Source organism: Sorex fumeus, unplaced genomic scaffold, assembly GCF_029834395.1.
Source record: "Sorex fumeus unplaced genomic scaffold, SorFum_2.1 ptg000008l, whole genome shotgun sequence".
Lineage (NCBI taxonomy): Eukaryota > Metazoa > Chordata > Mammalia > Eulipotyphla > Soricidae > Sorex > Sorex fumeus.
Genome location: NW_026606065.1, coordinates 79,132,479 through 79,146,241, shown reverse-complemented (window position 1 = coordinate 79,146,241; position 13,763 = coordinate 79,132,479). Strand labels below are relative to the sequence as shown.

The 13,763-nt window shown below is 40.7% G+C and overlaps 1 protein-coding gene across 1 annotated transcript in view; it reads left to right on the top strand.

Moving 5' to 3' along the window:
• Positions 1–13,763, top strand: part of CPB2 (carboxypeptidase B2) — a 48,606-nt gene that overhangs the window by 7,667 nt on the left and 27,176 nt on the right. The window contains exons 2-3 of the mRNA XM_056109877.1: positions 11,547–11,622; positions 13,476–13,600. Of these exons, the coding sequence (XP_055965852.1) occupies positions 11,547–11,622; positions 13,476–13,600 (201 nt within the window). The remainder of the gene's footprint in view (positions 1–11,546; positions 11,623–13,475; positions 13,601–13,763) is intronic.

The window sequence follows — 13,763 nt, the reverse complement described above, 5'->3', positions numbered from 1 at the left end:
AGTTTCTGCATGTCAAAAGAAATTCAAGCTACAATAAAAAGACTCTATACCAAGTGAGAGAAAATATTTGCTCACAATACATCAGATAAAGGGCTAATGTCCAAGAATGATAAAGCACTCACAAAGCTCAATGACAATAAATTCAACAACCCAGTCCAAACATGGGGATAGGAGATCAACAGACACTTCCCCCAAAGAATCAAGAGAATGGCTAATAGGCAGATGAAAAAGTGCTCGTTGTTATTTATTGGTGAAATGGAAATCAAAATAAGAAGATATTATCTCACACTGGTGTAAATGAAATATATCAAAAAGTTTGGAAATGGCTAGTGTTTCTTGGGGATGTGGTTAGAAATGAACCCTCATTCACTACTGGTGGGACTGTCATCTGGTTCAATCTCTACAGAAAGCAATATAGATATTTCTCAAAAAAATAAGAATAGAACTCTCATACAACCCAGTGATACTAATTCTTGACCTTTAATCCCCAAACACAAAAATATTAACTTGAAAGGGCATATGCATACCTGTGTTAATTGCAGTATTTAGTACAGTAACCAAGATATGGGAATAACCCAAATGTCCAACTGAATAAATGGATCAAAAGTATTAGTATCAGGGCTGGAGCAATAGCACAGTGGGTAGGGCGTTTGCCTTGCACGCGGCCGACCAAGGTTCTATTCCCAGCATCCCATATGGTCCCCTGAGCACTGCCAGGAGTAACTCCTGAGTGCAGAGCCAGGAGTAACCCCTGTGCATTGCCGGGTGTGACCCAAAAAGCAAAAAAAAAAAAAAGTATTAGTATCTACACACAAGCAGCTGTAAGAAAGGATAAAATCATGAAATTTGCCACCACATGTATTTAACTAGAGGGTACCATGGGGAATGAAGTGAGTCAGAATGAAGGGTTAGATACAGAATGATTTCTGTCATATGTGGGGTACTTATTACGAATGCAACAAATGGTCAAAAGTGACAGAACTGAAGAAATGGTTCAAGAAACTACAGAACTGAGTTGACTTGTGGGGAGTGGGGTCATGGGGGTGGGGAAAGGTAATTGGAATGGGAGAGGTTTGGGGACTTTGAGGGGAAGAGTGCACTCTGGTAGTGGATATGGTACTGGGACAGATTGATGTATACTTGAAGCTACGATTAAAAGTATTTTAAATTACATTAGCTCAATAAACAGGGGATAAAAAGAAATAATGTTGGCTCCAAAGTAGAATTCAAATAATTTTCTTCATTAGGAAAACAAATCCTTCACCCTCCTTACACACACACACACACACGACTTTATTTTTTAAAGTTCTATTCCTGTATTCTAAATGAAAGATTTCCTTTCCTAAGGAATTCTTTAGACCCTGTTAGATACTTCTCTTTCTTGGTAGTCACGACTTAAGTCCTCATTTCAACTCCAGACTTGTTTCCCTCCAATCCTGTAGGGGGTGCTGTTGGATGACAACTGCACAGAAACTACGTAGTGTGCTCCCTTAAATTTTAAACTGTTACCAGTTCCACGCGGGATTAGTTTTCTCAGGAGCAGAGAAGGCACCAATCTCTGTGTCTCTCAGCTGGGGGAAGCATGTCCAGCGTCTCCTATCTTGCTTTAGGACTACTCCCTGCTAGATGGGGTGAATGAAGTCACACCCCCAAACCTCACCCACTCTAGAATTGTAGCAACACTTTATAAAGAGGTAGTGTCTCTGGTCCTCACAGTCTTTGCACTCATGCATGTTTTCTTCCTGGCCAAGTGATGGGACACAATGGCATAAAACTGATTTTCAGAATGTTTTGATTTGAGACTCTCAGTGGTCCCAACTGGTCGGCATTTGCGTCAAATGTGAGATAGGAAGATTGCAGCTCACTATTTGAAGTTCTACATATTAATGCATTTTGTGGGGTACTTTTGCCAACATGGTTTTACTCTTACACATTTCACAAATACTTTTTTTTAAAAAATCACCTTAAGAGAGAGAACAAAAGGGAATACCCTCCACAGAGGCAGGATAGGACGAGGGGATGAGGGGTGGGAGGGATACTGGGACCCGTGGTGGTGGATAATGGGCACTGGTGGAGGGATGGGTGTTTGATCATTGTACAATTGAAACCCAAGCACAAAAATTTGTAAATCTACAACTGTACCTCATGGTGTTTCACTAACAAAAATTTTTATAAAAATGTAAATGATGGAGAATGGGCACTGGTGGAGGGGTGGGTACTGGAGCATTGTATAACTGAAACCCAAGCCCAAAAATTTGTAAGTCTATAACTGTACCTCATGGTGTTTCACTAATAATTTTTTTAAAAAAAGCAAAAAATAAATAAATAAAAATTAAAAATCACCTTAGTTTTCTTAAGAAAGTAAGAGATAGAGGATACAGAGTTTAAGGCAGATGTTCTATATGTAACCAAATCTGGTTTCATCCCTTTGTCCCCAACCACTGAGAGGTGTGACCCTGGTTTACCCAGTATACTGCCAGGTGGCCTGAAAAATTTCAGCTACTGTAGGACCCTAGCAGACCAGCTCCTGGTATGAGCTCATCAAATCACTAATGCAGTTGGGGAATAAAAGGGGAGAAATTAATAGGGCCTGGCATTTGCTCTGGATGAGACCTGGGTTCAACTCTTACCACCACAGAAAAAGGGCAGTGAGATACAGAGAAATAGAGGGAAAGGATCTGGGGTTGCAGAGATAAGATAGGCATTAAGGTGCTTGCTTTTTATGCATCTGATCCTAGTTTGACCCACAGATCCACATTTGGTCTCCAGTACACAGCCATGAGTGACCCCTGAGTATTGCATGATCTGACCGCCAAATATATTTTTTTAAATTTTTATTAGTGAGACACCATGAGGTACAGTTGTAGACTTACAAATTTTTATGCTTGGGTTTCAGTTATACAATGATCGAGTACCCATCCCTCCACCAGTGACCATTCTACACCACCAATGATCCCAGTATTCCTCCCACCCCACCCCCATCCCCCCATTCCACCTTTCTTCTGTGGCAGGGCATTCCCCTCTGTTCTCTCTCTCCTTTTGGGTGTTGTGGTTTGCAAAAGAGGCATTGAGTGGCAATCATGTTTGGTCTATAGTCTACCTTCAGCATGCTTCTCCCATCCTGGGAGGATCCTCCCAACACCCTTTATTTGGTGCTCCCTTCTTTATCTGAGCTGCCCTTTCCCCTAGCATGTGTGGCTGGCGTCCAAGCCATGGAGCAAAATTCCTGGTACTAATCTCGGCCATTCTTGGCTGTTAATCTCCTATTTTGTTACTTTATGTTCCCCAGATGAATGCAATCTTTCTATGTCTATCCCTCTCTTTCTGACTCATTTCGCTTAACATGATACATTCCATGTAGTACCACTTGCATGTAAATTTTGACCGACAAATATTTTAAAGAGTAAAGAAAAATAAAAATGAAATAACATTTGGAGAACACTTTTTTTTCACCTTGATACATTTTTTTCTCCTTCTAATGACTAACTTTATTACTTTCCCCTCCTTTAGTTCCTTAGAAAAATTCCCCCAGTGTCTTATGTTCTAGTCAATACTTGACTTTCTTTAAATAGAATTGAAATGCAGCCTCTATTTGAATAACGGAGAGCTCCCTGCTTTGTAAATTATCCCGTTTCATTGTTAGTTTAAGTTCATGCTAAAATTAAACATAATGATTTAGTTAAATAAATACCCATTTCTTTATACTTCATTTTAAAAGATAACATTGAGCTTGCCAATTCTGCCACCCTACCCCAAACTCTGAAAACACTGCCCTTGCGAAAAGAGTGACAACCTAGTGAACAGGGTCATAATCTAATCTCAATTTTTTTAAGTTTTTTTTTCTTTTTGGGTCACACCCAGCAATGCTCAGGGGTTACTCCTGGCTCTCTACTCCTGTCATTGCTCGGGGGACCATACAAGATGCTGAGGCTCAAATCCAGGTCAGCCATGTGCAAGGCAAATACCCTACCCTACCCACTTTACTATTGCTCCAGCCCCGGATCCCAATATTTAAGACTATACGAAAATGGTCCTAGCCTGCCCATTCATTCTGGTTTTATTTCCTGCTGTATCCTAAATTAAGTTCCATATTTCCACCTATATTAATCCTCTGGCATTTCTTGAGCTTTGCTACTATATTTTCACTTATGTAACAGCATTCATTCCAATACCTCCAACTTATCTATCCATATGTTTGCCTATTTTAGTCTTGTGCTATTCATTTCCTTATCATCTGTCAAGTTGTAGCTGTCTTAGAACTTAAGCTGAAAATAACTTCCCATGCTCTCACTCCATCAGCCAAAAATAACTTCTGGCTTTGTATTCTTGTAGTAGAATATTTAAACCGCTCCTATAAGCTTTATCTCAAGTAGTAGTCATCTGTATCTGTTGTGGCCTAGTTTCACCAGGAGGCAAGCTTCAAAATAGAAATTTTCATGGAGGAAGCTTCCTGGAAAGTGAACTCAGGACCAATGTTTGTGGAGGAATAAAGTGAAGAGAATTGAGCAGAGAAGCTGAACCGTGGTATAGTCACAGCCAAGGCCACCACTGCTTTTACCAGGGAACCAGAGCCTGGATTGTCCTTGTAGGTTGCCCATGTTGGGGCATGGAGTATGGGACAAGAGTCCAAACTCATTAGTCACTGGAAGTGGACTCTAGCTAGGAAGGAGGATGGCCTTGGCACATGCCCTTCCAGAGTCAAGTCAAGTCTTGGAGAGGGACTCAGCTAACTGCAACCAGCACTGTAACACTGGCCTGTAGCACTGTCTTCCCATTGTTCATCTATTTGCTCGAGCGGGCACCAGTAACGTCTCCATTGTGAGACTTGTTACTGTTTTTGGCATATCGAACATGTCATGGGTAGGTTTCCAGGCTTTGCCGTGTGGGCAGCATACTCTCGGTAGCTTGCTGGGCTCTCTGAGAGGGACAGAGGAATTGAACCTGGGTCGGCCACACACCCAGAAATTGGGGAAAGGAAATTTCACTTCAGGATGGAAATCCTGGCAGCATAACACTGCGTCTCCCACACTGACACCACTCACACCAAGTTACTACATCACATAGTCTTTGGGTTCTTCTGGAATTTTCACCTTTCTCTATTGCCTGAGGAAACTCACAAGAGGAACATGGAAACATGAACCACAACCCATAGATGTGTCAGGTCTGAGACAGAAATCAACATTCTTCAATCCACTTCTCTGCTATCCTTTCTTTTCTCCTCTCACCAACTCCCACCCTAGTCCAGGGGCCCCCAAACAGACAAGCCTCCAAGATCTAAACCCACAATCACCATATCCTTTTGGGCTGTGGCTGCTGCATTTGCTTTATTTTCAACAAAATTGGCCGTGGGAGTACCCTAGAATGCCTAAAATAATCACTCAAATGTCAAACAGATTCTTCCCTGCCACCTTCCCTGCATGAGGGCAGCCTGTAATATCCTCTTTGCGATCAAGGTCAATTACATACAGCATGGTGTCCCCCCTCCCTCTCGAGCACGCTGCAGGAGGAGACTGAAATGACCCAAGTGCACAGAGGCAGTTTTCAGTTTAATAGAACTCTTTCTGTGCCTCTGGTGGAAAGATGACTTCTCTGAACTTTTAATTAATTTGTTTATTTATTTGCAGTGCTGGGGATTGAATCCAAGACTTCGCACATGCAAGGCAAATGCTCTACCATTGAGTTATAGCCTCAGACCTTACCAGGACTTTTAAACATACAGAACTTCCTTCTTTGAAAAGGCAGCTATTAAGATGAAGTTTTCCATCTTTTAATTTGGGGGGTATTTCTTAAATGATTTTAGACTAATAGATTCTTAAAATTCCCCTAATGTGACAGATCCTGAATCTACATATTTATTTGCTATCCTTGGGAGAATATATTCCTTTCAAGATCTACTTGCCAGAAGATCTAGGATTTGTATGATGTTCTTGGCGTAGTAGAAAGGAAATCCAAAGGGTTAGTTCAGTTTAGACTATATTATGACAGAGTGGGAAAGTGAATATTCGAAATACTTCCCTCTAATTCCCAACTGATGGTATATGTAAATGTATGCTGATGTCTTTCCCAATTTGAATGAGACCTTACTGATTTTTTTTCTGATAGGAATGCAAATAGTTGAATGCAAAAGTCCCTCAAATAAAGTCATTGTGTTTAATGTCATTTCATCATAATGCTAATGAGGAAAAAAATCCCAGAGTTTTACAGTTTTTTTGTTTATCAACCTCTTTTCAAAAAAAAATATCACTCAGTACATCCCTGAAAAAATACCATCTTTAAGTGAGCGAACAGAATGCATACGCCCCACCCCCAGTGGCATCCAACGCTACTGCCCCACTGGATTGTTCCAGTAGCCCCCAAGTGGAGGGGACAATTATCACCAACTTTAGGAACAACTGCATACACTTTCCTTTCTGTTGGTTGGTTTGGGGTCCTTTCCCCCACACTCAGCTCCGTGCTATGGGAGTGCTCAGGATGGTGGTCAAGGTAGTGTGAGAGATCAGGATTGAACACAGACCTTCTGCTTGCAAAGCAAGTGACCCAGCCATTTGAGCTATCTTTTTGTCCTATGTAGAGGTTTTTTATTATTCTAGAGACTTATCTAGTAGGGTCTGACTCCTCATGTAGGGAAGAGAATTCATGCCTTGGAACTGTATCAGGGCCCTAACACTAGGAAACGGTTTATGACTTTTAATTGGGATGGCTATCCAAAGCCTTTGTCTTTATTCATCCTTGATTTGCTTTGATTCTCTAAAGATTGAGCAACATCTTTATTGGCTATTTATCTATTTTGTCCCCAAGAACTCTGTGTTCTCTTCACAAAGTTTTCTGGAAGTCAGGATCCTCTGGCTGCCACACTGACCTTCCCTTCAAATGTGCTAACCCTGACTTATTCACTGCCAGCTGCCTTCTCAGTCACAGTGAACTCATTCCCGTTGATATCAGGAAACTCTGCAGTCTTATCTCCTACCATCAGCCCTCATGAACTCCTCCCATCTCCAATCCTGGTTCTCTCAATCAGTGTCCAGAGACAAGAGAGATAGCACCAAGGATTAGGCTCTGCATTTGGTTGCTCAAGCCCTGCCAAGAGAGCACTCTGGATATGATGATGGATAATGATGGATAAGTATCAATCATAAAGGATTTGGGAAATGTAGCTCAGGTGGCAAAGCACAGTCTTAATAGTACTAGGCCCTGGGTGGGTCTCCAGCACCACAGAGCGTGCTACCCCACTCAGAGTTGCAGGTATAGCCCTGGTGGTTCCTGATCACAGGTGTTTCTCCCAAAGAAAACCATAAAGAGAAGGCAATGAAAGCAGGTATATGACATTTGCAATGCACATACAAAAAAAAAGGATTAGTATTTAGATTGCTCTGTAGCATTGTCCTCCCATTGCGATTTGCTCAAGCGGGCCCAGTAACATTGTGAGACTTGTTGTTACTGTGTTTGGCATATCAAATATGTCATGGGTAGCTTGCCAGGCTTTGCTGTGCGGGCGAGATATTCTTGGTACCTTGCCTGGCTCTCCGAGAGGGGTGGAGGAATCGAACTTGGGTCGGCCAGGTCGGCCGCGTGCAAGGCAAGCACCCTATCTGCTGTGCTATCGCTCCAGCCCATACCTATGGCCATACCACCCTGAACGCACCCGATCTTGTCTGATCTCAGAAACTAAGCAGGATCGGGCCTGGTTAGTACTTTGATGGGAGTATTTAGACATAAGAATAAAATTTTAATACCAGTATAAAACTATTATAAGATTATTTCAGCAAAGTATCCCCAAAATAATAGATTGGAAGTAACAACTCATTAGTAAGTCAGATAATTAAAAATAAGATCACACAGGAACTCCATTTCACAGTCATTAGACAGACAGTTATAAAAGTCTGTGCCCAATGTTAGCATGGAGAAGGAATTATGTATCTTTTCATTACCAGTAAAAAGATGATGAAAAAGTTTGAGAAATAATTTGATACTATCCTATGAAACTAAAATTGTGCCTACCCCTATGAATTACAATTCCTTTTGCAAATAAGTTTTTTTATTTTTCAATTATCTTAAATTTTTTCAATTATCTATGTAGGAAGAAAGAGAAAGCACAGCAGGCTGAGTGTACATTTGGAGTGTTGGAGGCCTGGGTTTGATGTCCAGTTCTTCATGGTCCTTCTGAGAACAGCAGGAGTAATCCCCAAGTACATATTCCCCCTGGCACTGTATGATGTGCCTCAAAATTCAAAAAAATTAATATATAAAACAAAACTTGTTTCTCCAAAGCCTATGGATTCACTATGGATACTGTTTCAGTTCTTACCTAAACTTGTTCATGTGTATAAACAAATTCCTGCACAAATCACATGACAAGCTATTCCAATAAGGATATAATGTTGACACTGAAATATTGAGATTAGAACACATTTTAAAAAGAGCAAAAACAACAGCACTGGCACAGAGGTGGAGGAAAGGGATTCTCACCCAGTGTTGGTGGAAACGTTGACTGCCTCAGCCTCTAGGGAAAGCAGTGAGGAGACATTTTTAAAAACTAAGAACTGAGCTCCCATAAAACTGAGCAATTCCTGGGACCAAAGAGAGAGTAAAACAAGCAGGATATTTGTCTTGCATGCAGCTGACCCTGATTTGATCCCCAGCAACCCATTTGGTTCTCTGTGCTTGCCAGGAGTAATGCCTAAGTACAGTCAGGAATAAGTCCCTAGTACAGCTAGGTATGACCCCAAACAAAAGAAACAAATGAAAAAAACCTAGCAATTTTACTTCTTGGTATCTACCCCAAGAGCATAGAACATTTTGAAAAGTCATTTGTGCTGTTACGTTTATTGAAGAACCATTCTCAGTAGCTAAGATCTGGAAACACCCTGTGTCCAAGAACAGATGAGTGGTTAAAGAAATTGTGGTAGATAGACACAATATACTACTACCAGTTATAAGAAAAGATGAAATTACATAACTTACTGCTACTGTTAGGACTGAAGACCACCCCTCAATATTCAAAGAGACAAAGAGTCCAGCAGAAACGCAAAATGCACATTGAGATTTTATTATTCCAGCTAGCTGGGGCTGAGACATTATTCCATCTACCTGGGGCCGAGACATCACATCCTGACTCAGGTCGGAGCTCTACCCAGAGTGTTTACAGCCAAGGGTTTTTATAGCCATCCTGGGTGTGCAGGCGTCAGAGGCAGACACAAAGAAAAACAATTCCAAAGGCATAAATATCTTCAAACATTTCATAACTGAACAAAAGCATACAAGAACAATATATCAAGAAAATATTCCCAATTAGGAAGATATTCCCAATTTCCATATGTCAAGAAAGCAAAATATTCCCATACATCAAGAAAGCATCTTATCAGCTAGACACAGGATGCGTAAGAGATATGGGTGTATTGACTCCTGACTCTCCGGCTCGGAGCTGCTTCCTACCAACTGGTACTGTTAACCAATTAGCTCAGTTAGGTCATATATCCTTCCTGGCCTGAGCTGTCTCCTACAATCTTTACAACCAGGGTGAAAAGAGGTGAACTAGCTGCTTCTCATATTCCCCCCTTTTCTATGAACATACTGAGGAATCTGTCTCTCACACTACATGAATCAAACAGGAGGATATCATGCTGAGTGAAACCAGTCAAAAGGAAAGAGACAATTGCAGAATGATCTCTCTCGTGCGGGGGATATAAAGAAATATAATAAGAAAAAAAAACAAATGTCTAAAGGCAACAGTCTTGAGAGTTGGCTTATACAACTGAGCTTACTGGAGATGTGAGGGTTGGAAAGGGCAGGTAGGAGTGGACCTTGGGAGACTGGGTGGAGTGTTAGAACATTGCATGCATGGAACTATTATTAAGAGTATAATAAATCATGTTGCATGAATAACAAGAGAAGAAAAGGCAACTTTGAGTGAAAAAGTGGGTCACAGGAAAATACAGTAGAACATCTTTGAAATTAAATCAAACAAATATAAACATAAGCTTTAAGAATTAATTTGTATAATATCTCAGACTTAAAATAAAAACAAGAGATTGAGAAAATGTTTATTGTTGTGCTTTGGCTCTGCAGGGCCTCAGGCTGGGGAGGTACACACAGAATCTCCCAGATCACCTGTGAAGTGGAATTCTATATGCAGCAATGGGTTCACAGGCTTTCTTATTAGTTTAATCTTGCTTAGCATAAATATTCACTTATGCATCAGATATTTGCTCGAGCGGGTCCAGTAACGTCTCCATTGGAGACTTTGTTGTTACTGTGTCTGGCATATCGAATACTCTCGGTAGCTTGCCGGGCTCTCCAAGAGGGGCGGAGGAATCGAACTCGGGTCGGCCATGTTGGCCGCTTGTAAGGCGAACGCCCTACCGCTGTGCTATCGCTCCAGCCCATCAGATATTTAATTTTTAAAATTAAAACACACAAGCACATGGGTGGGGGTGGGGGGAAGCAGCAAATGCTCTGCCAAGTGATTCTCACTTGCGAGCTGTTGATTTTGCAATTCCTTAGGAATAAAAAGAATTAGAGGATAAATTCTCTCTCTCTCTCTCTCTCTCTCTCTCTCTCTCTCTCTCTCTCTCTCTCTTGTTGTTGTGAGGGCCTCTTTTTTTTTTAATACTTTTTAAAATTATTTTATTAGTGAGACACCATGAGGTTCACTTGTAGACTTACAAATTTTGTGCTTGGGTTTCAACTATACAATGATCGAGTACCCATCCCTCCACCAGTGCCCATTTCCCACCACCACGGATCCCAGTATCCCCCCCCCCCCCCCGCCATCCCTCCCATCCCACCCTGCCTCTGTGGCAGGGCATTCCCCTCTGTTCTCTCTGTTGTGAAGGCTTCTTTGTGGTTCCTATAAAGGAGGAGGAGGGTGGGGAAAGAGATGGCAGAGATGGGATAAAGGGGAGAGAGGAATGAGAGGGAGGAGAGCCATGTAGTGCCAAGGACCAAACTCAGGGCCTAACATTTGCGAATCTTGTGTTCTATCACTTGAGCCACATCCCACACCCCACTAGTTTTTAATAAATGTATTATTCTTTTTATTTAAAGACCATGATTTAAAAACTTGTTCTTAATACAGTTGTTTCAAGCATTCAATATTCTAATACCCTCCCTCCACCAGAGTCATCTTCCCTCCACCAATGTCCCAGTTTCCTTCCCACTCCCCAAGTCTCCTGCCTCCCTTAGTAGGCACATAACAAATTTACTTCATGCTTCTTGGAACAACAAAATGTAAAAGGAATTATCAGAAAATAGATCAATTAAAGTCAATTTGTGATCATTGCTGTATCTCATGATGGTGCAAATAAAATCACTGTCTGAGGATTTACTGGGCTGCTTGGTGGAGGCTGAGCCTCTGTGTTTCTGTTTTTGCTCATTGAGCTCAGAGCACATCCCCACTATTTTTAACATTTAGTCTGTAGCATGATCTTCTCTCCTTAAAATACATATTTTTTTTCTTTTTCACAGTTACCTAGGCGTCTCTCCCAGTATAATTTATGCCATTTTCACTTTTGTATTAGCTACAAAAATCATGTTTATTTTCTTCCCAGTGGCCAAGTCTTAACTGCTCTTCCTAGGACTTCTTGGCAAGTTCAACTTCTCCAGAATTTTACTACAAGCTATGAGGTAATTCCTCCCTTACTTATCTTTATACTGATTTTATGTGGTATATGCATTGTGTTCCATGCTCTCTCCTGCATCTTTGATTTAGATCTAGTATTTAGAACCTCCCTTCTTATTTCTTGCTTCCTTCCCATAATCACATGACTAGGCTTATTCCCAGAATCAGCATTCTTCATGCAATAGTACCTTGAGATAAAAAATATATGTTTACAAAGAGGTGTTGAGAACCAAAACCCAATAAAACATGACTTATAAAACAATGATCCTTAACCAAGAGGCAAGCATCAAAAACCCAAGGAAAACTTATGAAAATTTTTATAGCTATTCCAAAATGCCTTAAAGTATAGAAAGTTAATAAGTTATAAAATATCCTTGTAGAACATTGATGGCTCCACGCTCATTAGCTTGAGAGCTCCAAGAAGCGGACATCACAACCCAACCAGAGATGTATGAGACTTACTGAAAGGTGTGTCTGTGAAGCAAGAACACAAAGCTTGGTAGGGAGTGCTATCAGGTCTTAAGACAGTTGGAGGTATGGCAAGAGAAGGCAATTTTGCATAGAAAACCCTCTATCTAGCCTGCAGGGCAGTTCTGATGAAGGTGTGGTTAGCTGTGAATCCTTTACTCCTCTCTATGAGGAAATCCACTTCTCCCAGGAAGAGGTTTGTGTTAATATGCCCATATGCAGAGTCATTGATTTCCAAGGCCCTGGGGCAACAGGTCCTCAGTATTGAGTCTCCTGTGTATCAGGAGGGACAGCAGCTGGCCAAGTGAATCAGCTCTGCTCCCTTGAGCAGAAAAGCTTAGAAGTGCCTTTTCCTTGTACCCTTGGCAGGGTCAGAGGAAATATCACAAGAGGATGAATCAGATTTATAATTTAGTTCTTATTCTTCCACTTCTACTAGGTAAGTGGTTTTAGACAATTTAGCTATGTGCCTTAATTTCTTCATCTGAACAATGAATAATAATAAAATGAAAATATTTATATCTGCCTATTCTGATACCAAAGTGATACAATGTTGATAATAAAAAAAAAGGGGAGGGGGGATGTAAAGTGTTTTGAAAAATTGCACTAGGGCACTGAAATGGGTCAAAGGACATGCTCTGCATGCCTGAAGCCTGGATTTGGTCTGCAGCACTGCCTGGTTTTACCAGCACCACTGGATGTATCTATCAAGAACCAAGCTGGGAATTGCCCCTGAACCCAGCTGAGTATGGCCCCAAAAAACAGGAAGGAAGGAAGGAAGGAAGGAAGGAAGGAAGGAAGGAAGGAAGGAAGGAAGGGATAGAGAAAGAAAGAAAGAAAGAAAGAAAGAAAGAAAGAAAGAAAGAAAGAGAAAAAAGGGAGAGAAAGAGTGCGATGAGATTTTTTAATGTGAATATTCTTAGGAGAGCATTATCCAAGAATATAACTACATTAACTATAATAACCATATTAAAGGAAAATAAACAATATAATAATAGCAATGACACAAAAAAATTAGTCAAGTATAATTAACATGTCATAAAATTTCTTTCTAAGCAAAGCTTATATTCTCATATAAACATCTGACATATGCATTCATTTTTGCACCTGTGTCATATATCTGTGTCATTCACTCATTCCTTCTGGCCTTTCTAAATATTTTTTGAGTGCCCAATATGTTCCAGGCCCTCTTTAGTAGCTGAGGTTACAGAAAAGAATAAAACAAGTTCCCTGCAAAATAAACCTTAACATTGTTTGTGTGAAAGGAGACCAGTGGCCAGAAATGTCTTTTTCACTTTCATTATAGATACACTTTCATGGTTAGCTACAGATGGAGGATGGTACTAACAGCAGTTTTTGTTTTATCAATTTCTCCCCTTTGAAACTGCAGATTGTTCTCTGGCAGCCAGTAACAGCTGAATTTATTGTAAAGAATAAAGAAGTCCATTTTTTTGTGAATGCATCTGATAAAAGCGATGTGAAAGCCCACTTAAATGAGAGCAGAATTCCATTCAGGTAGGCATCATTCAATATTTATTGAGTAGCTGTTATAAGCCCCTGTTATGCATTTCACTAGAGAATCGTATAATTGCTTCCTGGAAAAGTAAATACATTAAACCTGGTAACATGGAAATCTCTGAAGTGGAGTGGTGCGGAAGCCCAGGTGGCTGGATCTGTG